General features: G+C 52.4%; 2 protein-coding genes across 7 annotated transcripts; one reads left to right on the forward strand and one right to left on the reverse strand.

The window, feature by feature from the left end:
- The first annotated feature begins 5 nt into the window (after nt 1-5).
- Nucleotides 6-15,428, forward strand: LOC117702275 (coiled-coil and C2 domain-containing protein 1A). Of its 2 annotated transcripts, none has more exons than XM_034493507.2 (29): nt 6-275; nt 1,449-1,584; nt 3,739-3,851; nt 3,947-4,012; nt 4,246-4,380; nt 4,495-4,717; nt 7,075-7,193; nt 7,452-7,524; nt 7,620-7,691; nt 7,783-7,913; nt 7,984-8,056; nt 8,857-8,990; nt 9,468-9,579; nt 9,664-9,836; nt 11,114-11,236; nt 11,320-11,378; nt 11,452-11,568; nt 12,316-12,389; nt 12,460-12,518; nt 12,619-12,670; nt 13,143-13,242; nt 13,322-13,412; nt 13,531-13,668; nt 13,753-13,814; nt 14,248-14,311; nt 14,397-14,523; nt 14,741-14,817; nt 14,899-14,946; nt 15,013-15,428. In XM_034493507.2, the coding sequence occupies exons 1-29, from the start codon at nt 216-218 to the stop codon at nt 15,031-15,033; spliced, it is 2,832 nt and encodes a 943-aa protein (XP_034349398.1). In that variant the 5' UTR covers nt 6-215; the 3' UTR covers nt 15,034-15,428. The 2 variants fall into 2 exon arrangements, with proteins under 2 accessions (XP_034349398.1, XP_034349399.1); XM_034493508.2 differs by having other exon boundaries at nt 9,471-9,579; nt 15,013-15,231.
- Nucleotides 15,429-15,724: 296 nt separating this feature from the next.
- LOC117702271 (podocan-like protein 1) lies at nt 15,725-22,271 on the reverse strand. 5 transcript variants are annotated; one of them, XM_076706417.1, is made up of 10 exons: nt 22,012-22,271; nt 21,647-21,868; nt 20,754-20,847; nt 20,422-20,486; nt 20,184-20,275; nt 19,455-19,587; nt 18,876-18,991; nt 17,053-17,710; nt 16,196-16,344; nt 15,725-16,117 (listed from the first exon to the last, which is right to left on the reverse strand). In XM_076706417.1, exons 1-10 carry the CDS (start codon nt 22,012-22,014, stop codon nt 15,985-15,987), a joined length of 1,665 nt encoding a protein of 554 aa, XP_076562532.1. In that variant the 5' UTR covers nt 22,015-22,271; the 3' UTR covers nt 15,725-15,984. The 5 variants fall into 5 exon arrangements, with proteins under 5 accessions (XP_076562532.1, XP_034349394.1, XP_034349395.1 ...); XM_034493503.2 differs by having other exon boundaries at nt 19,455-19,611; XM_034493504.2 differs by having other exon boundaries at nt 20,184-20,293.
- Nucleotides 22,272-27,914: the final 5,643 nt, after the last annotated feature.

Consider the following 27,914-nt stretch of genomic DNA (forward strand, 5'->3'; position numbering starts at 1 on the left):
TGTAGTTTACTTACAGAGAGCCCGAGAATCCAGTGACCGCGCTCCCGAAGGCCAAGGCGGAAGCTGGGCAGCCCAAACTCGAGAATCCCGGGGGCCGGGCGCAGAGGTGGGACTCGGGGCTCAGGAAGAGCGCGAGCTCTAAGACCCGACTTCGGTGAAGCGGCAAGGCAAGGCAAAGGTGCGGGGGCTGGTAGTCCGGGCTTCGAGCCTGGAAGATGCACAAGAGGAATGGACCCCAGGCACCCCCGGGCCGAGGTGCTGTCACCGCCCGCCAGGTGAGTGTGTGCCCCTCTGCCACCTAGGGGTACCTGCCCACCCTTCCTCAGAGTCTCTCCCCACCTTTCCTCACACTCGCTGAGAGTGCCCCACCCCCAGAAAAGCCTGGTCTTCGCCACCAGGTGAACCCTGGTCGTCGCCCCGCCCCCGAGGTGAGGCTCGCTCCAGAGGAGTATGGCCTACTGGTCTGGGCCATCCAGCTTCTGGCTTCCCACCTCGGTTTCGGGGAACACCTGTTGCTGCAGCACTTCCAACCAGGAAGGGAAAGCAATCAGACCGGCTTTTCAGGCCTTTGCATCAACTGAGTCAGGCCACACGCTACATCCATTGTACAGATGAAGACACTGAGGATCAGGGAGGTGAAAACATCTAACCAAGGTCATAAGAATGAACAACCTGGCCAGACAGAAATGTCAATCCAGAGGTGTACAGGAAAACCTACAGGACTGTGGCCCAGCGCCATACTCCCAGATTAAGAGCCTGTGGAAGCTTGATTTGTCCTATCTTTGAACCAGGGATCCCAGGGCCTAGCGCTATGCTCAGGTTCCCTCCTGACTTTGGTACATTTGACTGAATATATTTGTAGCTCTGAGCCTCAGTTTTCCCACCTGTGGAATGGAAGCCTGAAGAGTCCTTACAAGACAGTTGTAAAGGCTGACTGAGATTATTTATGGAAAATGCTGGAACATAATGCTTAATCATTATTCCCAGTAGGTAAAGCCACGCATAATTACTAAGCCTTGGCCGATTTGGACCTACAGAAAGGGTAATTTCATGTAACTCATCATATTCTGTTGGTCATTAGCCAAAACAGAAGGGCAGGTCTACAGAAAAGACCCAGTTTCGGCTTTGCCGTCAGCATCATGACTTTCATTTTTAAATTTTTTTCCTTGCCATGCTGGGGATGGAACCCATGGCTTTGCACATGCCAGGGTTAGGGTTAGCACTTTAACACTGAGTGCACCTTCCATTCCTACACTGGTGCGTTCTTGGCAGGTTCTCTGCTGCTGAGGAGCCATGTGCTCAAAGGACAGTGTTGTCTGCCTCAGCCTCCTGGCCTTACTCTGAGAGATTTGGTCCCAGCAATCCGTATGGACTCTCTGGATCTGTCCTGACCACCCGGGGCTGAGTGGTACATGGAAGGTCTAATTGGACCATGTTTGTTCCCATAGCTTGGTCTGCTGGTTGACTTCTCCCCGGACGGCCTGATGATCCCAGAGGATGGGGTAAATGATGAGGAACTGGAGGCCGAATTCCTGGCTTTGGTGGGGGGTCAGCCCCAGGCCCTAGAGAAGCTGAAAGGCAAAGGTAAGAAATGCACAGCAGCATACTGGGGAAGGACTCTGAAACTTTCGCTGTGAGCAGTTCTTGGCTGGGTTGGACATGGGGCAAGAAAACAAAAGACCTACCTTCCTGGAGTCTAGGCTCTGGGTGACAGTGTTAGGGGCAGCTGCGGGTGGAGCTGTCTTTTCCAATCTGTCTCACATTTGGGGGGCAGGGTGTGCGTGCGTGCGTGTATGCTACATGTTTGCAGACACACATGGAAGCCAGCAGAGTATGTCAGATTCCCCAGAGCTGAAGTTCCAAGTAGTAACTTCATGTGGGTGCTGAGAACCAAGCTCAGGTCCTCTATAAGAGCAGTGTGTCCTCTTAACGATCAAGCCGTCTTCCCGGCTCCTTGGTTTTGCGCTTTATGTGAGTGACTTTTACTAGTCACAGAACTAGTTCTCTGCCCTAAGCAGAGAAATGCTTGGTATTTGAAAGCATAGATGGTAAGTGCATGGAAAGTAGCCTGTGTTAGGTCTGTTGGTCACCAGTTCATTGTGCACTAATAAACATACAGTAAATCTTTAGGTAGAAGCACACAGAAGGCAAGGTTGTAGGTTATTAGTTAATAAAACCATGACCAGAGAACCAGCAAGATGGCTCAGTGGCCAAAGAAGTCTGTGCCGAGCTGTCCTGGCCAGCAGGGCATTAAACAGGGGTGGGGGTGGGGAATCACCTGAAAGAGAAGATGGGGGACAGGCACACAAAGAGTCACGGCTTGTCTATAGGCTGATCAAACCATAATTTTTACTTTTTCACACGGGTTATATACACAAAAAGGCAGGATGTGGGGAAGGGGATGACACAGGAACGTAAGTGTTCAGGGGGAGTACAAATATTTTCCAGAACAGGGTATCAGCTAGGTGAAGCTTCAGGGGACAGGTCACTATGACTCCGCCTATGATTCACTTGTCCTTATCTAGGTTGGTACTATTCCACAAAGGTTACCTATCTACAGGGTCTATGACAACTTAGGCTTGGCAACTTTTCACCAAAGTTGCTTGTTTACAATATCTGTTTCAGTGTTTTTCCACAGAGACCCAAAGTCTGCTAAGACTTTGTATTAGCAGGCGTGTATGTCAGGCCTATGGCTGATTCTAGGCCTTTGGTGTATAAGCAGGGCTGCCCCTGACACAGCCTGACTACCCTGGGTTCAATCCCTGAGGTTCGCTTCATGAGACCTGTGTGGTTGAAGGAGAACTGACCCTAGAAAGTTGTCCTCTGACCTCTCTCTACAAGTGTGCTGTAGCACACAAATGTTCACCTATGCATGTGCACATACACAAATACTAAGTAAATGAAAAATACGGCCTTGGTTGTATTTCCCAGTTTTGACGATTCACCTCATATAGAACTTCACAGAATACCGTTTCCTTAAACACACACACACCGTGCCAACACGATGCCATGAACACAGACCCCTCTTGATTCATGCTTTGATTTTCTGTTTTCACCTACTCAGATCCAGTGTGGCGGTAATGAAATGGTGAACTTCCAGAGTCACTGATAAGCCAGATTTCACAATGTTCTGAGTGCCAGGATAGCCCTCCTACCCACTACAGCATGAGTCATCTTCCTGTCCAGAGTATCCATGCTGTATCTGCACACTAGAGCACACTGCTGTCGTCTGGCTTATCTGATGAAGCAGTACTGTAGCCTTTATTTTACGTGGTTATGGCCCCAGGCACAAGAGTGTGGACACAAAGAAGGTGCTGGGGCACAAGCCTGAGGAGGAAGGTGCTGTTATCTGTGGACGAGGCAGGGACAGCTGTATGCTTTGCTGCTCCAAGAATTTAGTTCACCTTTAGTTCTACCTGGGAGGAAGTGTTAAGTTATCTCTATCCTGAAGCCAAGGAGCTGGAGTAACTTGCTCAAGGTCATACAGTGAGACCGTTGCAGAGCTGAGGTTCCAGCGTGTGACGTGTGGCAGCAGAGCTGAGCCTAGATAAGGAAGAAATGTGTGCTCGGAGGGCGGGTTGGCAGATGGAGGATGGAAGATGATATCAGGAGAAAAGGGCTTCAGGACAGTGGGGTGCCACGGTGCTCAGGGAAGGGGATCTGTTCTCTTGCTTGCTATGCTGTTCTTTGGGGCCCTGGGAGGATCCTGCTCTAGCTGGAGCTTCTTTCTGCCTCCAGGTCCCCTGCCAATGGAAGCCATTGAGAAGATGGCCCGGCTCTGCATGAGAGACCTAGATGAGGACGAGGAGGGGACAGACGAGGATGATGTGGAGGCTGACGAGGACCTGCTGGTGAGCACAGGGCCAGGACAGGCTGTACCATGCCAGTGCCCTGTCCAGCAGCCTAAGCAGCCTCGACTTCCTACCCTGGCCATGTATCCCTGCAGGCAGAGCTAAATGAGGTCCTTGGAGAAGAAAAGAAGGCTGTGGAGCCCCTGACGCCTGTGGCCCAGGTATACCTTCCATAAGCCACTCGTACACACACAACCAGAGTTCAAGGGCCACCCTTCCCCTGTTCTACACGTGACCTTTGGCACAAGTGACATATTACCTCTGGACTGTGATATCTCTATCTTGTTGGGTGGGAAAGATTGGTCCAAGGGAAACCTGTCTTCATACTCTGAAGGGTTGGCTAGGGCAGCCTAAGTGGGTTCAACACCCAGATTGTCCCCCAACCCTCCTGTAGCCGAAGCCTTCAGGCCCCAACCCAGGAATAGAGGCCACACTGCAGGAGAGGCTAGCCCTCTACCAGTCTGCAGTGGAGAGTGCCAGGCAAGCTGGGGACAGTGCCAAGATGCGACGCTATGACCGGGGCCTCAAGGTAAGCAGGAAAAGGGCAGGGTGCTGGGACCCTCCCTGGACCCCAGGAGCACCCCAGGAGCACGGAGCACCGAGCTCACATGTGATCTCAGACTCACGTCACATCCTCTTTCAGACGCTGGAAAACCTGCTGGTCTCTGCAAAGAAAGGCAACACCATCAATGAAGCAGACATTCCACCACCTGTAGCCTCAGGGAAGGGACCAGCAGCAGTGCACAGCCATACCCTCACTGCTTCCCACCTGGCTCCTGTAAGCTCGCCAGCCCCAGAGTCCAGCATCACATTGGAGGCCCCATCTACCACTACACCAAACTCTGCTAAACCCCAGCTACCCCCAGGTAAATGGTGGATGATACAGGGTCTACGTGGGCTCTTCAGAGACCTTAAAATATGGGCTGTGCATACAATGGACTACTATTTAGCCATAAAAAGGAATTAACTTTTTATCATGTGCTCTAGCATGGAAGAACCATGAGGACATGATGTTTTTTTGGTTTGTTTGTTTGTTTTGTTTTTGTTTTTTTGTTTTTGTTTTTTGAGACCAAGTTTCTCTGTGAATAGCTCAGTTTGTCCTGGAAGTTACTCTGTAGACTAGGCTTGCCTCAGACTCACAGAGCTCCACCTGTCTCTGCCTACTGAGTGCTGGGATTAAAGGTGTGTGCCAGCACTGCCCGACTTTTTTATTTTTGTTTTTTTGTTGCTTGTTTTTATGAGGACATGATGTCCAGTGAAGAAGCTATAAGAAAGAGACACTAATTCCAGTCTTAGGAGGGAGGGTCCCAGGGCTGTCAGATCCATGAGGATAGAAAGTAGAATGGCAGGTGGCCTGCTGGGGAGATGACAGGATGTGAGCATTTAATAGAGGTGAAGTTTTAATCTGGGGAACTAAATTATCAGTGGTGAGGGAGGCGTCCCTGAGGCACGTAAAGGTGGACAGAGAGAGAGCCAGCTGCACAGAACCGTCAGTCATGTGACCTCCACATGCACAATAATAACAAAATTGTTTAAACCTTTTTTGAGACAGGGTCTCACTATGCAGCCCTGGCTGTTCTAGACTGCACTGTGTAGACCAGGCTGGCTGTGCATTCAGAGATCTCCCTGACTCCGAGAACTCAGAGTAAAGATAGGTCCTACCATCCCCACCCAACAGAAAACAACAGAAAAAAAAAAAGAAAAAGAAAAACACTGTTAAGTAAGTTTTATGTGTTTTACTGTAAATTACAAAATAAGAAATAGGGTTGGACATGCTGGCACGTGCCTTTAATCCCAGGACTTGGAAGGCAGAGCACTTTTGAGTTTCCAGGCCAGCCTGGTCTATATAGCAAACCAGGCCATATAATAAAATCGTGTCTCAAAAAAAAAGGAAGACAGAAAGAAGTACGGAGCCGGAGCTGGCTGGGGTTCTCAGCACTAGCTGCCCTTACAGAGGATACAGGCTTGATTTCCAGCACTCAGGTCAGGGTCAAAACCATCTGGAATTCCAGGCCCCCGGGGCACCAGGCACACAGTGCTGATCTATAGACACACCCACAGGTAAGTCATTCAGACACATAAAAATAGATAAATCTCTTTAGGGATTTGAAAATAAGAAGTAAATGTTGGGGCTAGAGAGTTGCTAGCAGTTACGAGCATTTATTACTCTTGAAGAGGACCCAGGTTAGGTTCCCAACTCCCACATGGTGGCTTGATTCCAGTGTCAAAGGAACTGATACCCTCTCTGGCCTCCAAGGCCACCAGGCAAGCAAAACACTCATGCACAATAAATCCAAAAATGTTTATTAAAGTAAATGTTGATGAGTTTCCAGTCATTTTTGAGTGGGTTTTTTTTTGTTTTGTTTTTGTTTTTCGAGACAAGGTTTCTCTGTGTAGCCCTGGCTGTCCTGGAACTCACTCTGTAGACCAGGATGGCCTCGAACTCAGAAATCCGCCTGCCTCTGCCTCCCAAGTGCTGGGATTAAAGGCGTGCGCCACCACCGCCCGGCTGAGTGTATATTTTTTAATTGGGAGCGAGGACTTATGTGCCATGGCACATGTCACAGTCGGAGGGTAGCCCTTGGGAGTCAGTTCTCACAGTCTATGTGGGCCCCAGAAATCAAACTCCGGCCCCCAGTGGTAGCAGGAGCTGCCTGCTGTACCTTCTGGTCAGAAGGATGACGTCAGGGCGTTACCTGGTGGCCATGCAGTTGCCAGGCTTGTGTGAGGTTTTTGTTCCGTCAGCTCCCCAGCCACACCAGTGCTACAAAGGAGAAATGCTGACATTGGTTATCGCTGTGATGCTGACATTGGTTATCGTTGTGATGCTGACGTTGGTTATCGTTGTGATGCTGACGTTGGTTATCGCTGTGATGCTGACGTTGGTTATCGCTGTGATGCTGACGTTGTTATCTCTGTGATGCTCATGCTGTAAGGTGCTGTGACCGACAGCCTCAGCTCCTCTTTAAATTTAAGATGAAAGCTGATAGATTGCAAGGGTACAAGTCCCCACTGGGCTTTCACGAATCCTGAAAAGGGACACTGTAGCGTCCCCGAACCTCCAGGCCTAGGAAAATGTCCCTCGTGCCACTTGGCAGAAAACATGCCTTGGAGCCTCAGCTTCCCGTCTATAGAATGGGCTCAGAGCTTGGCTGTGAGAATCAAATGGGCATTTGTGGAGCAAGCTTAGCCCAGGCTTCCTGTGTGCTGCTCTTCTTCCTAGATCCCTGCAGCCCCCTAGCCCGGTTGCAGAGCCTTCAGCATGAATACAAACTGGCTGCCCTCCGTGCCAAGCATCAGGATGACACTGCTACAGCCACCAGGCACTTGAGAGTGGCTAAGGTGGGTCTCGGCCCACACAGGGCCTGCTGTCAGAGAGAACCAGAGGCGGAGTGCAGGCTCCCTTCCTAGCTCCTCTAGACAGACAGCTGCTCCTGTTAGAGCCTTGGCCGCCATCCTCTGCCTACTATCAGTATCTCAGTATGGTAGACCATGGGTTGGTAGCCCCAGGGAGGGGACAGTCTTCTGCCATAGAGCAGGGTATAGAACGCCTTCTGGGGTCCTGGGAGCCCCCCTCTACCCATCTCATTCTTTCTCCAGAGCTTTGACCCTGTCTTGGAGGCCCTGAGCCGTGGGGAACTGGTGGACCTGTCCCGCCTGCCCCCTCCACCTGGTAAGGACCTGACCCATGCCCTTCCTACTCCTACTGTTGACTTTGCTGCTGCCCAAGGTAATCAAGCCCCTCACTGAACTGTACTCTGTCTCCAGACCAGCTGTCCCCAGAGGCCCCCTTGCCAGCAGCCCAACCTCCAACTCCTGCCTCAACACTCACCAGGCCAGGTAGGCTGCTGAGATCCTCTGAGGTGGGCAGACTGGGCCAGTACCGCATTTCCCTCGCCCCTTAACATGTTTCTCACCTCTTCTGGCCCAGAGGTTCCCCAACCCCCAAAGAACCTCCTGGAGGCTTTGGAGCAGCGAATGGAGCGTTATCACGTGGCTGCAGCCCAGGCCAAGGCCAAGGGTGACCAGCGGAAGGCACGCATGCACGAGCGAATTGTCAAGGTGTGTAGGGGGCCAGAGAAATGCTCCCAGGAGCTCTCTCAGGGCCTCCTGACACCTCTGTGCCCTGCAGCAATACCAAGACGCCATTCGAGCCCACAAGGCAGGCCGAGCTGTGGATGTGGCAGAGCTGCCAGTGCCCCCAGGTAGGTTGTACCTCTAGGTAGGCCCCACCCCAAGTATGCTTCCCCAGGTAAGTTCTGTCCTAGGGCAGCCTCTCCATCCCCCTCCTTCCACCTCTTGGCCTTTTGTTGGTCTGTTCCCGCTTACGGGTCTCTCATGCAGCCATGTTTGTGCACTCAGGAACTTTGCAGACTTCTTAACCAGAATGGAGTGAGTCATGACAGCACTGTTTGCGTCAGAGATACTGGAAAGTTCTCAGTCAGGAGGTTGTTTGGAGCTTGTTCTGTCTTCTGACTGTCCCTTTCCCTCCCTCCTCCATTCTGTTCACTCCTGCCAGGGCCTCCATAGAATAGAAACCTCGAAGTTCTCAGCTGCCCACATTTCCCCTCTGTACTGGGGGCCCCTCTCCCAGCTGAGGCCCCCTCAGTCTGTCAGGATCTGCCCAAGCCCCAGGTGCACAAGAGAAGCCAGCACCATGGCAATGAGCAGCAGCCTGGCGGCGCTCTGCAGCTCCTGCTCTCAGATCAGCTCAGACTCAGGGTGGGCTGGAGGGTCCAGAGCAGTGGTACGGCACTCCCCTAGCATGCACAAAGCTAGGCTCCAGCTTTGGTGTACAGATAGCAGTAGGATGTCATGACACATACCTGTAATCCCAGAACTTGGGAGGCTGAGGCAGAGGGACAGCATGCTCAAGGCCAACCTGAGCTACATAGTGAAGCTGTTCAGAAAACCAACAAAAAGAAAGGCCTGGAAATCCTTCGTGGGCGGAGGGGTCAATGGCCTCCGACAGTGGGGGCACTGACCAGGCCACTCTGCCGCCCAGGCTTCCCCCCAATTCAAGGCTTGGAGTCTGCAGAGCCTTCTCAGCAGAGCCTGGTGGGAGTCCTGGAAACTGCCATGAAGCTTGCCAACCATGATGAAGGTTCAGATGACGAAGAGGAGGAGACTCCTAAGAAGGTGCAAGGGGGTCAGGGCTGAGGTGGGGAGGGACAATGGGAGAACGACCTGGGAAGCCTGGCCAAAGCAGGAGTGACCAGCCTCGTACCATTGGCCTGCCACCTCTTGGCTGTGGGGCTCTGGTCCAGCTTTGTTGCTCCCTGGGCCTTAGTCCTTTCATCTGCAGAATGGGCAGAGCACAGGCTAGCCTCCCTGTACAGAGCTCTTGCAGAGAAGAAGTGGAAACAGGACCATAGAATGTTTAGTGCTTAGGATGAGGTAGGCATACCTCATACCTGTGGTCTCAGCCCTGGGGAGGCGGAGGCAGAAAGACCTGGAGTTGAGTGTCAGCTTTCACTACATTGTGAGTTTGAGGCCAGCCTGAACACACAAGACCTGTTGAAGGCAGAGATAGGTTCTTGGTTTGGGGTTCTGACACCTGGGAATGAGTCATTGTTGGCACTGGGGACGATCTGACCTTTCTCTATACCTCTGCAGCAGAACACCCCTGCCGCCTCCACAACCCAGCTCAAGTCCTCGCCCTCCAGGGCGCCTCCATCAGGACCAGCCCCAGCAGGCAAAGCTGCCCCCAAGGGCACCTCCACCAGGGGTAAGTACCTTACTCGCCCTGGCTACGAAGGCCAACCTGACCCCAGTGGGTTGGGCAGCCCTACTGAGGCTTTTTCATCTTTAGCCCAGCAGCAGCTGGCCTTCCTAGAGGGCCGTAAGAAGCAGCTCCTGCAGGCCGCCCTGCGAGCCAAGCAAAAGAATGACGTAGAGGGCGCCAAGATGCATCTGCGCCAGGCCAAAGGGCTAGAGCCCATGCTAGAAGCCTCTCGCAATGGACTGCCTGTGGACATTGCCAAGGTGAGGCCTCTGTACCTATGCGTACTGCCCGTGGTCCCCTTAGCAGCCATGTGACCTAGAATGTATTGGCTATCATTTATACTAAGCTGCTGTGACAACTAGGCCCTTGGAAAGACAACAGCTGAAAGGAGATTGTTGCTTCTTGCATGTCAGGACAGCCCGGGCTCTACAACACGGTGCCTGTGGGGCCCGCGATCCTTCCATGTTTGAGCTTTTCATCTTCTTAGGGTCTTGTCCTGGTCCACATGATCTAAATGGATCACTGACCCATTGCCTCACACCCATGGAAAGGGTGAAGCAAAAAGGACAGAGTGGCTTAAAGGAGTCATTGTAGGACCTGGGAACACCCTGACCTCTCTCTGTTCTTCTAAAGCAAACACTCCTGTCTCCAGAACCCATCCTTTTGCTTGACTCTCATTGGCTAAAGCTAGCCATGTGGCTAGCTGCAGAGTGTTCTGGGGCGGCAGTTTCTTGTGGGACCGATGCTGTGTGCCATCACTAGAGAAGAGACTCGAGTCTCTGGAAACAGTTAACAGAGTGTGCCACTTTGGGTAGGACTGTTCACTCCAAGCATTATTTTTGTCTTTGGAGACACAAAGTCATTCCCACCTCAAAGTCAAGCAGGATCATGGGACCCCTTGTATAACAGCAACATGACAGAAAATCTGTGTGGAGCACATACTGGGTCCTGGGGACATAATGTTGAGCAAAATAAAACAAATACCCCCACCTCTACAGGGCACACATTCTAGCTAGGGAGACCACAGTGACACGCTGGTAAATCCAGAAATTTGCTGTGGCCCATGGTCTTGATCTGCCTCCCTCCTTCTTTCCCTCTGTCCTTAGACACCCAGCCATGTCTAGCCGCAGGGCCTTTGCATACTCTTCTCCCCCTGGAGTGCTCCCCCAGTGCTCATTGGGATCACTCCCTCTTAAATCTGTACACAGGCAAGCCTTGGCTTCACTGTATCCCTGCTAGCCTCCGACTTTCAGTTCTGCTCTCTCTTATGTGCTGACATCACCATTGTATGCCACAGTGCTTGGCTGTCTGTTTGCTGCTGCATCTCCAGTCCCCAGCCACAGAGCAGGGCCTACACACATGTACAGGGCAGCACAGACAGGGGCTGGGGTGCCCAAAAGATGGTTTTGTTGTGTCGGTGTGAATTGAGGGGAGACCCCACACAGGAGATAGAGTAATGGGCAGGGACGATGACAGCCCCAGAGGAGCTGTTCTGGTGGGCCTGTAGGCCTGTGCCTACCAGCCTCATCCTCCACAGGTGCCACCTGCTCCTGTCAACAAGGACGATTTTGTGCTGGTGCAGCGGCCTGGCCCGGGCTTGTCTCAGGAGGCTGTGCGTCGCTATGGGGAGCTTACCAAGCTTCTGAGACAGCAACATGAAGTAAGGCCTCACCAATGACCCTGTCCCTGTCCCCTGTGCTGGCCTCCTGGCCTCTCTCTCACCCTCCACTTCTCTCCCTGCAGATGTGTCTAAACCACTCCACACAGTTCACCCACCTGGGCAACATTGCTGAAACCATTAAGTAAGTGCTGCCTCGCTGGGACCTGCACTGCCAGTCCCACTGGCCAGGGTCCTGAGCAGTGCCTTCTCAACAGGTTCGAGAAGCTGGCAGAAGACTGTAAGCGGAGCATGGACACCTTAAAACAAGCCTTCGCCCGTAGTCTGCCCACACCTGCAGCCCGCTTTGAGCAACGGACCTTCAGTGTCATCAAGTAGGACCCAAGCCCCTGGCTGGGGTGATGCTGGGAGGGAGTGACGCCCTGGAAGCTGTGGCAGGACTTGATTGTGACCAAGAGTGAATGGCTGGTGGGAACACAGGCATCTAAAGGCTCTAGGCGGGCACGAGCCGCTGTAGTGGCTAGGGCCCTTGCTGGCACTTGACAGATACCCAGAAAATAATAGTAAATGAAAGGAAGATGCTGTGGGCGGCTCAGCTGCTAGAATCCATGCCCACCAGTGCATGAGGTCCTGGGTCCCAGGACTTCATAAACCAGATCCCAGCCCCGAGGAAGTGGAGGCAGGAGGATCAGAAATTCAAGGCCAGCCTTCATACATGAGTTTGAGGCCAGCCCATGCTACATGAGACTTTGCCTCAAAAGTAAAGGATCCTCTAGCAACCAGAGTCCTGGCTGACACTTAGTAGGACTCCAAGAATATAGTGTAAAGAGCAAATGCTGCCAAGTACACAGTAGATTCTCAAAACTGGCAAGTAAGGGCCAGGGAAGTAAGTCAGCAAGGAAAGGGACATGTGTGTTCACGTACACACGGTACACACAGAAGCAGATAGAAGTAGGTACCATGTAAACATGTGAACACTGAACAGGGAGCCCAGTGGTCAGGCAAGGGAATGCCTGACTCTGCAGCCTGATGGTGAGATCTGGAGGGTCCCTACTCACTGAGGGAAGTGACAACTCCAGGCTGGGGCTGAGGTGCCTGCCTCTGTTTCCCCCTACTGAAAGGATCTTCCCAGACTTGAGCAACAACGACATGCTCCTGTTTATCGTGAAGGGCATCAACTTGCCCACACCCACAGGTGAGGAGGCAGCCCTGAAGAAAGGGTGGGCTGGTCTCTCTACCTAGGTCTGACCCTTGTCTACCCACAGGGCTGTCCCCCAGTGACTTGGATGCCTTCGTCCGCTTCGACTTCCCTTACCCTAATGTGGTAGGTACAGTCTTTAAGTGGGTGTGGACCAAGAAGCCAGGCAAGTGGAAGCCCACATCTGGCCTGTGTCCTGATCACTCCCGCCTCCTCCCTGATACAGGAAGAAGCTCAGAAAGACAAGACCAGTGTGATCAAAAACACAGACTCCCCTGGTGAGTCACCTTGTCTTCTGCAGAAGATAACCCAAAACTAGGGCCACAGTGGGAATCTACCTCAGAGGTATTCACTAGCATGCACAAGCCCTGGACTCCCAACCCCAGGCCCTCAAAAAAAAAAAAAAAGGACTGAGAGGAGAAGATGGGTCAGTGGGGTGAAGCAACTGCAGGGCAAGCAGAAGGGCGTGAATTTGAATCCCCGGATCTGACTTAGAACCAGCGCAGCAACATGGCTCTACAGTCCCATACTCCTGCAGTAAGGAGGAGACAGGAGAGCTTGTGGGCCACGTGAGGTGCATGGCAACCAGTGAGACCTTGTCTCAAACAAGGTGGAAAGTGGAGACTGACACCCGAGGTTGTGCTGTAACCCCCCTCATGAACATACATACAGAGCTTGCACACACAAAGTAAAAGCCAGTGCACACTCCTGCTCCCAGCTGCTTCCCTTCTTCCCTCCTTTCCTGCGTAGAGTTCAAGGAGCAGTTCAAACTCTGCATCAACCGTGGCCACCGTGGCTTCCGAAGGGCCATCCAGACCAAGGGCATCAAGTTCGAAGTGCTGCACAAGGGGTGAGCCAGGGATCATCACAGGTTCTGGGCTCCAGGGGAGTGGAGCAGTATGCTACCCATCACACCTTCCTCCACACAGGGGGCTCTTCAAGACGGACAGGGTGCTAGGTACAGCCCAGCTGAAGCTGGATATGTTAGAAACAGCTTGTGAAGTCCATGAGATCCTGGAGGTAAGCTGGCAAGCAAACTTTGAGTACTCTGGTGTGTTACTGGAGTCATCCCTGGCATCCCTCAGGGCCCCTGTTGAGGATGCCACCCTTGCCCATACCTACTCTCATTCCTACCTAGGTTTTGGATGGCCGCCGGCCCACAGGGGGGAGGCTTGAGGTGATGGTTCGCATCCGGGAGCCACTGACAGCCCAGCAGTTGGAGACTACAACTGAGAGGTGGCTGGTCATTGATCACATCCCAACAGCTGTGCCCACTGTGAGTCCCTGCCTCTCAGTCACCTCTGGGAGTAGGACTAGGGTCAGGGACTCGGTACTCATTGGACTGACTCTACCAAAACAGGTCACTGGGCCCAAAGCAAAGGTTCCTCTCATACCTGCGTCTTCAAGGGAAGCAGGCAACAGGTAAGTCTGGGCTGTGCCACACGGATGTCTGAGTTTCTTGTGTAGCCCCCATCACGTACCCCGGACCATCGCCCACCTGACTCAGAGCCGTGCTTGACACCCTTCTCTTGGGGGATTCAGTTTACAAGCCTCCATTTGATCTTTAAGACCTTTTGTGATCTGACCATTGTCAACATATCCAGCCTCCTGTCTTCACTCTTATCCTTTCTTCTGTCTCTGTCCCTCACTGATGTCCCCTGCCTCCCCTTACTGAGTGCCGGGTTGACAGGCAGACCCCAGAACCTCGGATATCAGGTCTACCCTTCCTGGTCTCCGGATGTCTTGAGGCCTGAGTTTCCCATGGCCCCACCCACCCTGTGCCTCTGCCCACTGACCCCTCCTTTGGATCCCCACCACTTCCTCTGTAGCCCCTCATCCCCTCTCTGCCCTGCAGATCAGCGCGGCCCCTGCATAGCCTTAGTGTGCTGGCCTTTGACCAAGAGCGGCTAGAAAGGAAGGTAGGTGCCTGCCCTGCTGGGCTCAGTGGGGTGGGCTGTAGGGTTGGGCTCCAGATTGGCTCACAGCCCCCTTTGTACCCTCCAGATCCTGGCCCTGAGGCAGGCACGCCGGCCTGTGCCTCCAGAAGTGGCCCAGCAGTACCAGGACGTAGTACAGCGTAGCCAGTGGCAGAGGGCACAGCTTGAGCAGGGTGGTGCTGCCTTCCGCAGGGGTAGGGGCAGAAATGGGGCTGGGAAGGGGGGGTGTATCTGGTGAGGGAGGGACTGTAAAAGTGTGTGTCTGGAGAGGGAGGGTCAAGAAGGGGCTGAAGAGAGGCCTGTCTGGTAAGAGGTGTGTACAGTGGGCAGGGAACGGAGAATCCCCATTGTATGGGTGATAGTAGTGGCCAAGCAGCTGCCTGGCCCTGACCCCCACTTCCACTTCTCAAGAGTACGCAAGCCATCTGGAGCGCCAGCTGCACTTCTACACAGAGGCTGCCCGGCGCCTTGGCTATGATGGAAGCAGGGTAAGCTGGACCTGTGTGGTGGTTACTGAGTTAGAGGGTCAGGGTCATCCTAGACTGTCAACCAATCACCTCTTCCCCTAGGAGGCTGCGAAGGAGGCATTGTACCGTCGGAACCTGGTGGAGAGCGAGGTAAGTGGCTACAGAGGTGGGGGTCATATGCGGGGGTTGGTTCCCTGACCCCTCGTGTCTCCCCAGCTGCAGCGGCTCCGCAGGTGAGGCCCATCCTGGACTACAGACCCCACAGCCCAGCGCCAGGCCAAGCTCCAGGCCCTGAACAGACAAGCAGACAATCAGCGGACAGTTGGTTCTGGACTCACCCTGTCCAGGCCCCCAGCCCCAGGGGCATTGGGACAGCACTGTCACCCCAGCCTGGCTGGTTGGGCCTTGGAGAGTCCTGTTGCACATCCAGGCACATCTGGAGCAAGGAGGGTAGCTGGGACAAGCCCAGAGGGCCTTGCAAGCACTTTACTTCCTGCCTCTCCCATTGTTAACCCCACAGCCCTCTCCAAAGATACCTCTGAGGCTGTCCAGCTCAGCTGACTCCCTAGGGACTGTGCTGACCCAGCTGCTCCTCCCTCCCAGGGCCATCACAGAATGAACAGCCAAGGCCACACCTGCCTCAGCTTTTGTCTTTTTTTCCTTGGTGTGCTCCCTACTCCACCCTCCCAGTGGCTGGCTTAGGCCTCCCCACTCAGTCCAGTTCCCTGGAAAGGCTTGGGTGAGCCCATGGCTTGGGCCTTTCGGGCATACACAGTAAGGCTGGGCCCTGCAGGACACTACTTGGTGGCCCAGGTGTCTGCTTCAGGTCTCCCACACCGTTCACAGCCCATAGGACCAAACTGACTTCCTATCACAGAGCTTTCTCTCTCCACTTAGCAATGTGGGGAAGAGATGGGTCGGTCCCCTGTGAACATAAGAGGTACCTGCTTTATTCCCCATCACCATCTGTGGTGGAGGGTGTAGTCTGTACTCAGAATGTTCTGTCAGCACGCTTCCTGCTTTAGCCCCAACCCTCTCCCATAGGAGACACCTGCTCCTACTGTGTTGGCCAGCTCTGAGCAGGACAGGCTCAGCCTCTAAAGCCCCAACTGAGAACTTTTTTAGTCCACAGTCCATCAGAACTCAGGCCAGAGCCAATTTGCAACCCTGCCCCCAACCCCCAAGGGCTCAGGGCTCCTTGCCCTTGTGTGGCAGCTGGACTAGGACCTGCTCCGGGTTTTCTGCAGTGTCTACCACACGTAGGTATGCAAGCCCCTGGAAGGCCTCGGCTGCGATGCTTGTCACATGAAGCCTGTTAGCCCTGTGCAGCAGAGAGGTGGGGACATTAGGGCAGTGACAGGAGAGCTACTGTCATCATCCCCACTCCCCTGCCCCTCACCTGAGAAAGAGGGCACGCAGGTGGGGGGTGCTGAGGAAGGCCTCTGGGCCCACATGACTGATACGGTTAGCCTGCAGGTGTAGCTCCTCCAGGGCCTCAGGCAGATCAGGGGGCACAAAAGATAGCTCATTGTGGCTCAAGTCCAGTACCTGACAGACACACAACAGGATGGCAGGCTCAGGGCCTGAGAACTAAGAGCTTCCGGCCCCTCTCCTCCGGTCTTCTGCCTCTTCCCTGCCTGGCGCTGGCCTCTAAATCCTTGTTCAACAGTGGTTACCAAATCCCTTCACTCCACAGAGATCAGCCAAGCCTTCTGTTTTACAATGGGCGGGGTGTAGAGGCAGAAGCCTGCCTGCCTGCCTGAGCAAGACAAGGACGTGAAGGTGGTCCCTCACATCCTCACTCACACCCTTCGGTTTTTTCTTTTCTTCCATTCCCTCTGCCACCTTTTTTTCTTTCCATAGCCTCAGCTGGCTTCAAATTCAAGCTTTCTCCCTCAGCCTCCCTATGCTGTGCAGCCAGCCCTGTTCCCACACCTGGCTCTGGTCCTCACCAGCTACCACACTGTTATCTTCTGTGGTCACCCAGATGGCCTCTAACTAGGATGTTTGGGGTCAGAGAGGGATAAAGCCCTGTCTCTGTCTCGTGCCCAGCTGGGTTGCCAGAACCCAGAGGCCACAGTCGCTGGGTAGAACGGAGAAGTGCTCAGAATTCAGCTGGGGACTTAACAGCCACAACCTGCACAGGGTCTGTTCCAACCATCTCAGGCTGCCCGCTCGGGACTCTCTGGCATGCCTTGGCTCAGAGCTGGGCCAACGGTGGGATGGAGAAGACCATTTTGTAGTTAGACCCCTGACCTGCAGTGCCTGCAGCTCGTGCCAGGTGCCAGGCTCAATGTCGCCCACGCGGAGCCGGTTGTGCGCCAAACTCAGCTCCCGCAACTTATTCAGGCCGGCGAGCTGCTCTGGCTCCAGGGTCCGCAGTTGATTGCGTTGTAGTCTCAGCGAGCGCAAACTGGTGGGCAGGCCGTTGGGCAGCCGGGTCAACTGGTTACCGGCCAGGTCCAAGCTGCGCAAGGCGCGCAGGCGGCGGAAGGCGCCGGGATGCAAGTGTGCGCTGGTCAGGCGATTGTAGGCCAGGTTGAGCTCGGCCAAGGCTCGCGCGGAGACCAGATCCCGTGCACCCAAGGTGGCCACGCGGTTGTGAGGCATCACCAGGGCCTGCAAGCGGCGGGGCAATGCGGGAGGCACATGCTCCAGCCTGTTGCCATAGAGGTGCAACGTGTGCAGGGCTCGCAGTGGCCTCAGCGTCCCTGCAGGCAGCGCCGAGGCCCCCAGCTTATTGTGCTGCAGCAGCAGGTAGCGCAGACCCCTTGCTCTATGCAGCCTTACAGCGTCCACATGCTGGATGCAGTTGCGACCCAGGTGTAATATGGTCAGAGTTCCCGGCAGACCCTCGGGTACTGTGGCCAGCTGGTTGTGAGACAGGTCCAGGTACTCAAGGCTGCTCAGCTTGCTGATGGGAGAGAGGAGTGACGGAATGGTCACTTCAAGAAGGAGATCCCGTAAATCTTACCAGGAAGTAAAAGAAATGGTTTTAGGACTCCTTTAAACTGGAAATTTCACATTGAAAGTGATGTAGCAACAAAGCTGGGTTGATATGATATAGAAGAAATATATATATGGCAGCTCAGAATGGCCATAGGTATAACTATGGAATCCCAGAATTCATGAGGGGAGCTAAGAAGATTGTGAGTTCCATGCCAGCTAGAATCTTTAAAAAAAAAAAAAAAAAAAAATTAGGGTCAGGCTGGAGAGATGGCTCAGCAGTCTAGAGCACTGGCCCAGGGTTCACTTCCCAGGACCCACATGGCTGCTGTCAAGTAGGAGGTCACTGGTCGCTGTCCTCTTACAGCCTTCCTGTTCCTTCAGGTACTGCACACATGATACACAGACATCCATCAGGCGCAAACATTCATAAACATAAGTAAATTAAGCTGAGAGTTGTGGCTTACATCCTCAGCCCCAGCAATCAAGAGGCAGAGGCAGGCAGAGCTGAACGAGTTGGAGGCCAGTCTGGTCTACATAAATCCCAGGGCACCCATGGCTACATAGAGAGACCCTGTCATAGAAACGAAACAAAAAACTGGGGGGCCGGGGAAGGGGAAAGGCTGCACACCTTTAATCCCATCACTCTGAAGGGAGATCACTCTGAAGAGAGGCAGAGGCAGACCCATCTCTGAGTTTGAGCCCAGCCTGGTCTGCAGAGTGAGTTCTAGGACAACCAAGGCTATACAGAGAAATCCTTTCTTGATAAACCATAACAAACAAATCAAAACCCATAAGCACTGAGGTTCAGCTCAGAGCTCCTGCTTACCTGTCGAGAATGCTGTAGGGAGAAACTGGGGTGTGGCCAGATGGTAAACTTGTTTTGTTTCCTGGCATATGTGAAAACCTGGACTTTATCTCTCTACCACAAAACCCCTAACTATTGGGTAATAGAACCTCAAGAAAATGTAGCAGGGGACAAGGACACCTGTCAAACATGGCAGCATATTATAACACCTTTTATGACAGGCAGGGCAGCTGGATGTGCACCAGGTACTCACTAAATGAAGTGCTAGATTGGGAATCCTATAGGAGGGGAGGGGATACCCAGCACAGGGCTGCAGAGTGCCTACCTGAAGGTAGCTGCATCCAGGCCACTGTCTGTCAGCTGATTGTGCTGGAGATACAGCTCACGGAGTTGGGTCTGGAGACTCAGTGCTCCTCTGGGCACCTTGGAGATTAGATTGTTCTGCAGAAGGGAGTCGAGAAAGAGATAGAGGGTCATGGACAGCCAGGGAAGCCACAGAAGGCTCTGGAGCAAGAGCGTGGCTGGGAGCTTGCCTTGCCTGTGCAAAGGAGTGGAAGTTTTTGTCTGTTTGTTTGTTTGTTTGTTTGATGATTTTCCTAACATCTAGAATTCTGGGAAGCAGTTGAAAGGATGGAAAAAGGGTCTGGAGAGATGGCTTGTCCAGAGATCATCTGACAGTTGATCCTGAGTTCAATTCTCAGCAACCACATGGTGGCTCACAACCATCTATAACGTGATCTGATGCCCTCTTCTGGCTTGCAGGTGCACATGCAGATAGAGCACTCATACATAAAATAATAAATCTAAGGAAGAAAGGAAAAGGAGCAGGTGGAGAAGTCCCACAGGCTACAGGTAAGAGACCTAGGACCAGGCATGTGTGTGCTGTTATAGATAGGAAACCTACCTGCAGGTGAAGCCGCTCCAGGGAGGCTGGCAAGCTGGGTGGTAGGGAGCTGAGCTGGTTGCTGGAAAGACTCAAGGTAGTAATAGCCTCTGACCCATGGAAAGAGTTAGGTGGTAACCCGGTGTTCTTCAGTCTGTTGTTGTGGAGGTACACAGACCTGAGGAGAGCTGGGCTGCAGCCGCCAGCCTACGCATGTGCACACCACCCTCCCCCATGCTGTTGCCCCTCAACTCCAGCTGGGGTCACCAACAGCTCCTGTCTGAGAGTAAAAGTCGTGTGGGTGTATTTGTGTGTGTATGTGCATGTGTGAGTGCATGCATACATGTGCGCATGCGTGAGTGTGTGTGTGTGTGTGTGTGTGTGTGTGTGTGTGTGTGTGTGTGTTTAACTCCCCATGCAGAGCTGAAGACCCTTTGACCTCATTTTAGGGACATAGTCTCACAAACTGAGCTAATGCCTCAGACCTCCAAAAACTGACCTGAGCTCTCTTTGACACCGCCCCTCCCAGCACAGGGCAAGCCCCAGGATCTCCAGAACAGAGCCCAGCCTTTTCTTACTCCCGACCCCCACTGCACAGTTATGCCTCAGACCCGCCAAAACCAGGCTGCGCCCCGGTTTTCCTTTTGCAGGGTCATGTACATGCTGCCCTGGACAGGCCTGTTTCCCCTTGGCCTCTGGGAGCAGGATCCTGGAATCAAAGGCTGGGGGCGGAGTCAGGGCTAAAACTACCGGAGTGCAGGCTTCTCCCCAAAGGTGAGAGGAAAGATCTCCACCACTTCATTGGCAGCCAGATCGGCGACACGCAGGGAGCGTGGCAGGAACTGGGGCGCGACAGAAAGCTGCAAGGTCAACAGCGTCTGGTCCTGGTGCCCGGTTTCCTGTCTCCCCACCCCCACCCCCACCCCCAGGTCGCTCGCTCGCCGGGTGACCCCAACCAGGCTGTGACCCCTTAGGGATACAGGCTCACCTTGTTGTGGGCCACATAGAAGTTCTCTAGCTGGGTGAGAGACTCAAAGGCCTCATCAGGCAGGCCTGGGTGGGAGCACAGGGGCAAAGGATGAGGGGACCAGCGTTCTAGCAACCCCATTCTTAAGGCTAGGGACTAGCATAGATTCCTAGGCTCTACCCCAACCCCCACATCCTGTCCTTACTCAAAAGCCACAGCCACCACCATCCCCCACCCCTCGAAATTCCACCGTGCTCAGCAGTTGTGGAAACCCCCAAGAGCTGGCCACAACTGGCAAACAGCGGATGTGGAGAGGGGTTGGGACCTGGTTGTTCCTAGCTTGAGGCCCTCACCCTCGGAGGAGATGAAGTTGCTATGCAGGTCCAGGGTGCGCAAGCCACTGAGCCGAGATAGCTCATTGTAGGGCAGCTCCTGAAGGTGGTTGTTCTGTGGGGTAAAGACATTCACACCAAGGCCTGTCTCTTGCTCCTCAACTTGTAACCTGGAGGTGTAGCCCAGTGGCAGAGTACTTGCTTGGCATCCACAAGGCAAGCCCTGGGTTCATCCTTACTATCTCCAGAGAGAAGAGGAAGAGGAGGAGAAAAGAAAACATTCCATTCCTTGACCCCAAACAACCTTGAGACTTGGCGAGGCACGGGGCCCTTTACTGCACCACCCAACAAACCACAGGATTACCCTGCGCCTGAAGCCACACGGGCTGCTGATCTTGAACCTGGTCTCTGACACTCCTCTAGCCTTTCCTAACACCCCAACACAGGGCCTCACTGTGCAGTGAAGGATGGCCTCCAGCTTGCATCCTTAGAGCTGGGGCCACCACAACAGACTCTGATCTCAACCCCCAACACCCTTTTGTCCCAAACCATCCTAAAGTATTCCTGTGACCTCCAACATCACAACTATCGACCCAGAGCTTTGTAGCCTTGGCTGTATAGCTCTATAGACCAGGCTGGCTTTGAACTCACAGAGGTCTGCCTTCCTCTGCCTCCCAAGTGCTGGGATTAAAAGTGAGTGCCACCATCATGCAGGTGAACTCAGTGTTTTTGACGAAAACAACTTTACTCCTAAGATACTGAAACTCCATTCTCTGGGCACATAATGCTTCTACATCTGGCACTGGCCTGGCTTAGCAGACCCAGAGCAAGGCCAGGTTCAGCCCTGGCATGTGGACTGCCCACATGAATCCAGTGTGAGCCCTGTGCCTCCCTCTCAGATCCCTAGCCCTTACCTGCAAGGAGAGGTGCCTAGCAGCTCTGGGGACATTGTCTGGGAACACCCTCAGGTCCAGACCAGCACAGTCCACTGTGTCGTCTCGGGGACAGGAGCAGCGCCAAGGACAGGGCCTCGGCAGGGGCTGTGAGCTGTCACCCAAGTGTGGGAAGGCAGGGTCCTCCATGTGTGCTGCCGGCCACTTCAGCATCAGGAACAGCAGTAGCAGCTCTTGAGACCTCTGGAGTAAAGCGAGGGGTCAGAAAGTCACCTGGTGATGAGTTCCCTTCTGCAAGGCAGGCTTAGCCACTTAGCCAGTGGACAGAACCAGGCAGGGGATGGGCAGATCCACCCTCAGACCCTCCCTGCCCCTGCCCTCCTTACCATAGTCAGCCCTGCTGTGCCTCGCCAAGCATTCACTTCCTCCAATGTCTGCTGTGACTACAGCTGCCCTCCATCTCTCAGCATAGAGCGCGAACACACACACACACACACACACACACACAGAGACCTATACCACAGGGCCTGAGAAGATGACTGTCCCTTTCCCCTCCCTGAAGAGGGCAGGCCGAGGGCTGGATCGGGTGGCAAGGCCCATCTAGCCCATCCCTCCCTCGTTCCCTGCCTGCTCCAATCACCTCAGCTCCACTCTCAGAACCTCAGGCCGCCTGAACTGAGCCTCAGCCATGAGGAATGCTTGAGGAAAAGCTGAGATTCACCCTATCTGGTATTTGGTCTGACCACAGAGAGGAAGGGGGTGCCAATGGATGGGGCAGCCATTAGAGTTGCCAAGGAGATGAAGGCAGCCAGGAGGGATCAAGGGAGGATTGGACTTCTGTTCTCATGCCTGGCTCGCAGCCACTGCCCACTCCCCAAATAGTCAGGACTCCAGAAAAGAAATTAATGTAAGGGAGGCTGAAGCTGGTGGCTGTCCATGTGACTGGGTGCCTGCCTGTCTGAACCTGGACTATATACCTCAGCTTCCCTTTTAGTAACTGGTCATGGTTGTCTCACCTTCCAGGAACCCTGTAGAGTTCAATATGCTAATGTAACTAAGAGAACAGCATGTTGTAGGCACAGGCCTAAAATCCCAGGGCTTAGGGAGACTCAGGCGGGAGGATACCGATGAGGAGGTACTGGCTGCATTAGAGCCTGCCTCAAAAACAAGGGATGTGTCAAATGTATATGAAAGAGGCCTTTTCCTCAAAGAGGAAACACCGGGGGAGGGGGGCAGGAGAGGTGCTTCAGAGGGTAAGAGCAGATGGCTGCTGTCCCAAAGGATATGAGTTCGGTTCCCAGTGCTCACGGAACTGGAGCTCCTGGGGATCCAAGCAGGTAGTCCTAGCCTATAAGAAAGATAGCCACGCTGGAGGGGGAGCCAGTCAGCCAGCAGGCAGCCTTCCTCTACAGTGCCTACTAAAGCTCCTGATTCCGTTCCTGACCCAACCTCCCTCAGCAGCGAATTGTGAGCAGCAATGAAGTGAACCTTATTCTACCTTAGAGACAGAAAAGAAACCAGAACTCCCAAGAAGTTCTAAAGGAGACTTGGACGTTGGAGGGCTCGGAGGGAGGGCTCGGCGGTTAAGAGCAGCCGTGAGGACCAGGGTTCAATTCCAGCACCCATGTGACAGCTCACATCTGTCTATAACTCCAATTCCAGTGGATCTGACACCTTCACACAGACATAACTGCAGTCAAAACACCAAGGAACATAAGATAAAAATAAATTATGAAAAAAACTTAGAAGTCGAATCAGGGGTGATGGGATGCACCCTTAATGCTAAGCACTCAGAAGGCAAAGGCAGTGGATCTTTGAGTTCAAGACCACCCCTATTTCTACCGTCTTGTGCTGGGCTCACAGGTATCCTTGAGAATAGAAGGCTCCCCACATTTCTGATCACAAGACACATTCCAGAGAATAGTTGTCAGCATGGCCCAAATACATGTGGATCCAGTCAGAGATTACAGTACTGTACAGTATGACAGGCCACACTTTCTGTCCTCTGAATCACTAACCAGACATGGAAAACAGGCCCAGGGCACAAGCGAAAGGCACATGGAATTAGAAATTATAATTCCTCTCCACACCCAGCTTGTATACCAGTAATCTGCTTGTTCTCTCTCTCTCTCTCTCTCTCTCTCTCTCTCTCTCTCTTTCTTTCTTTCTTCTTTCTCTCTTTCTTTCTTCCTTTCTTTGAGACAAGGTCTAGAGTAATCCAGTGTCTCAGTTAAGGTTTCTGTTGCTGTGATAAACACCATGATCAAAAGCAAGCTGGGGAGAAAAGGGTTTTTTCCGCCTCACAACTCTTAGATTATATTCTAGCACTGAAAGAATTCAGGGCAGGAACTCAAGGCAGAAACCTGGCGGCAGGAAGTGATGAAGGATCTGTGGAGGAGTGCAGAATGCTACTTCCTGCCTTGACTCTCATGGCTTGCTTAGTCTGTTTTCTTATACAACCCACAACCAACTGTTCAGAGTCGGAGCTGCCTAACCCTCCAGACCGATCTGACAGGTGTGTTCTCAATTAAGAGTCCCCTTTCTTGAATAACTCTAGCTTCTGTAATGAAACTAAGCAGCACACCCAGGCTAGCCTGGAACTCAGTATGTAGCTCAGGATGGACTGCTGGGATTCTAGGTGTACACTATCATACCTGGCTAACAGCGCTGGCCAGCCACAACTTTAGACTTTCCATTTTTAGATTTTATTTTAATGTGTATGAGCGTTTTCCCTACACGACTTGTAGGTAGCTTGCCATCAAAGCAGTTTTTTTTGTTTGTTTGTTTTGTTTTTTGTTTTTTGTTTTTCCCCAGTCAGTGTGGCTGTTCTGAGTCTTCTGATCAGGACATACTGTTAGTATTCTGTCTAAACTCCACCTCCACAGTTACCTGGCAACTGCCAGGTAGGCCTGATCCACTATAAAAGGGGCTGCTTGCCCCCTCCTCAGTCTCTTACTCTTACTCTTATTCTCTTACTCTCTCTCTCTTACCCTCTTGCCTCTCTGTCCCCTCCCCCCTTCCTCTCTCTCCACGTGGTCATGGCCGGCCTCCACTTCTCTTCTCTCTTATCCTTCCACCTTCCTCTCCCCACCTTTGCCCTATCTCCTGAATAAACCTCCCCCCTCTTGGAACCGTATGGTCTGGAGTGGTCTGTTCTGAACTGCGGTCAGACTTTTCTTAAAACAACTAACACATACTGCTTGTATATAGCCTTGGGGAAGGAGGGGCTTGCCCATCTGTTAGTGCAAGCTACATGAGACCCTAACTCAGAAAAACAAAAAACAAAGAACAAATCAGAGCTAGGTGGTGGTGGCACAGGCCTTTAATCCCAGAAGCATTCTGGAGGCAGATGTAGGCAGAGCTCTGAGTTCAAGGCCAGCCTGGTCTACACAGTAAGTTCCAGGATAGCCAGGGTTACACAGAGAAAACATGTCTGAAAAACAAACAAAATAAAACAAAGCCCCCCCCCAAACAATAACAACAACAGCAGCAACAACAAATCAGGCTGGCAAGGGGTTTAGTAGGTCAAGGCATTTATTGTCAAGCCTGACAATTTGAGTTCAATCCCTTGTCCCCGACAGCCAATTCCTCCAAGGTGGTCTTGGGCCTCTACATGGGGACATGGAACATACACACCCATACTTATATACAAATAATAACAACAACAACAAACCTATGCTCTGTGGATTTTTTGAGGTTAATTTTTATTGTTTTTAATTGTGTAAATTAAATGTGCACGTGTCCACGTGCCCATAGGGACTCTGGCCCAAAGTTTGGAGTTACAGGCTGTTCTGAGCCACCTTGACATGGTTGTTGGGGATTGAACTGCAGTCTTTTGGGGGGAGCAATGCATGATGCTAACCACTGAGCTGCCTCTCCAGCTCTGTGTGCTGTGTGATTTACACAAGAAAGGGAAGAGAAGCCTGGGGAAAGAGGGGTGAACTTTGGCAAAGGGCGAGGGTCATCTCGCTGCAGAAGGCAGGTGTGAGGGATGTGGGGAAGGCAGATACAGGGGTGGGTGGCTTGCAGGCCCACCTCTGGCATCACAGAGGACAGTCAGACGACTCCTAGGAAAGACCAGAAGCAAAATGTTACAAAGCACACAGACGTTAACTAGCACACACTCTGGATTGGCATGCTGACTCAGTGGGTCAAGACCATGGCCTGAGGACCAGAGTTCAGTCCTTGGGGGTCTACGTGATGGAAGAAGAGAAGTGACTTACAAATTGCCCTCTGAGCACACACATGCCTCCTGGCACATGCACACTTACACAAACACACAGAAAAAACATGTAATAAAACCTTCTTCTTGCATATGGTCTGGGGGCAGGAGAAATGACTCAGCAGTTTTGAGCACCTGCTGCTTTCCCGGAGGTGTCCCGTGCAGCAGCTCACTGTGATCTAATGCCTTCTGACCTCCACAGGTACCAGGCACATACATATGCACACAAAACACTCATACACAAAAATAAATAAATCTTGCTGCTGCTGGTGGTTATGTTTCAAGGCAGGGTGCCTCTGTGTGGCCCTGGCTCTCCTGGAACTTGTTCTGTAGACCAGGCTGGCCTCGAACTCAGAGACCCTCTGCCTCTGCCTCCTGGGTGCTAGAACTTAAGGCTTGTGCAAACACATTTGACTCGAAATAAATAAATCCTAAAAAGTTTCTAGAAGTTTGATCTATCATAGGGTTGGGTTCAGCAAAGAGCCTACTCACCATGTGTGTGGTTAAGGTCCATCCCCTGAACCACAAAATAAAGTATGCCTTTTTTCAATAATTTATTTATTTTTAGTCACTTTACATCAGGATGAAAACCCCCCTCCCTTCTCTCCTCCCAGTACCACCCTTATAAAGTGTATGACTGCCATACACTGGGCTTTCGGTTTGTTGATCAAATGGATTGATTGCCTGGTTGATTGAGACAGGCTCTCACTATATAGTCCATTCTGGCTTGGAACTCCTGATTCTCCTGCCCCAGCCCGCTGAGGATGGATGGTACAGGTAGGAGCCACCACAATAGAGTCTTGCTGAGTTTTAAATGATGTTTTTCAATGAGAAAAACTGAGGACCTGGGAGAACAGGATTCCAGGCAGATTAGGCCCAGCGAGGATCTGAGGATCCGCCTTCAGGCTCACAGACATAATGTCCTATTGTGCCAGAAAGGTTAAATGAATTCCTCAGGGTTCCGGTTCTTACAGGAACTGTCTTAAATCCATTTCATCCTGTATCGGTGAATTTTAGCTAACAGCTTTGGTGGCTCCTAGCAGGCTGAAAACCACCTCTCCAGAAGCAATCTGGATTCTCGAATGAAAGACACACACACACACACACACACACCAGTTAATTTTAATATGCTTTGACTAGCTCAAAGGCTGGCAGGCAGGCTAGCATACATTTCCCTCCAGTACTCCTGGCTCAACACCTTTTAAATCTGTGTTTTATCTTTGTTGTCCCATTACCTTCTGGCAGCCCCTCCCATAGGGCTGCTTTTACTTTCCACCTACATTTTGGATGAATATTCTTCTGCAGTTCGAAATCTGATCCCTCTTCCTCTGAGACATCTCTCTTTTTCCTTCCTTTCTCCCTGTTCTTAGTCCTCACAAATCTAAAGGTCCTGCCTCAGTCTACCTGCCCAGTCATTGGCCATTGGCTCTTATTGATGGATCAAAAACCAATTGCAGACAAGACTCTTCACCGTATGGACATGCAGATTCCTGATTTTGGGGGGCCGGATTAATTCAAAGCATTAGAACCCATCCCCAACATCATTGCTATACCAGAACACCAGAGGCTGGGTAATTTCTAGAGATAAGAGGTTCTGGATGCCAAAATTCTAAGGTCAGGCAGTTCATCTGCTAAGCATTAAGTGAGGGCCCTGTGCCACATCGAGTACTAGTGGCCACAAGAGAAAAGGAGGCTGGGTATCCAAGGCAGCTCATCAATCAGTTCTTGTGAGTAAAACACTCCTGGCAATCGGGGAATGGAAGTTTAAATGTCTCAATGCCTACTTTTAATGATGGTTCTTAAATGCTTTAACCCCCCCCCTTCTAGCCCACCGCCCACCTGAGGTAGTAGAAAAGAAAAGTTATCATGCTATGGGGAAGTGGACCTGTTTAAAAATGGTTCTTTGGAGCAAATCCCATCTGAGTTGTCAGGAAAGCAGCGGTTCAGTTCACAGGTCAGCAGCAGCGGCAGCAGCTCAATCACTTCATGGATACACTAGCAGTCCAGTTCAGTAGAGTCAGGATAGCAGCAGTGGTGGCAGGACCTAGCAGAGACAGGCAGGCCTCA

Source organism: Arvicanthis niloticus, unplaced genomic scaffold (assembly GCF_011762505.2).
Source record: "Arvicanthis niloticus isolate mArvNil1 unplaced genomic scaffold, mArvNil1.pat.X pat_scaffold_636_arrow_ctg1, whole genome shotgun sequence".
In the NCBI taxonomy this organism is placed as follows: Eukaryota; Metazoa; Chordata; class Mammalia; order Rodentia; family Muridae; genus Arvicanthis; species Arvicanthis niloticus.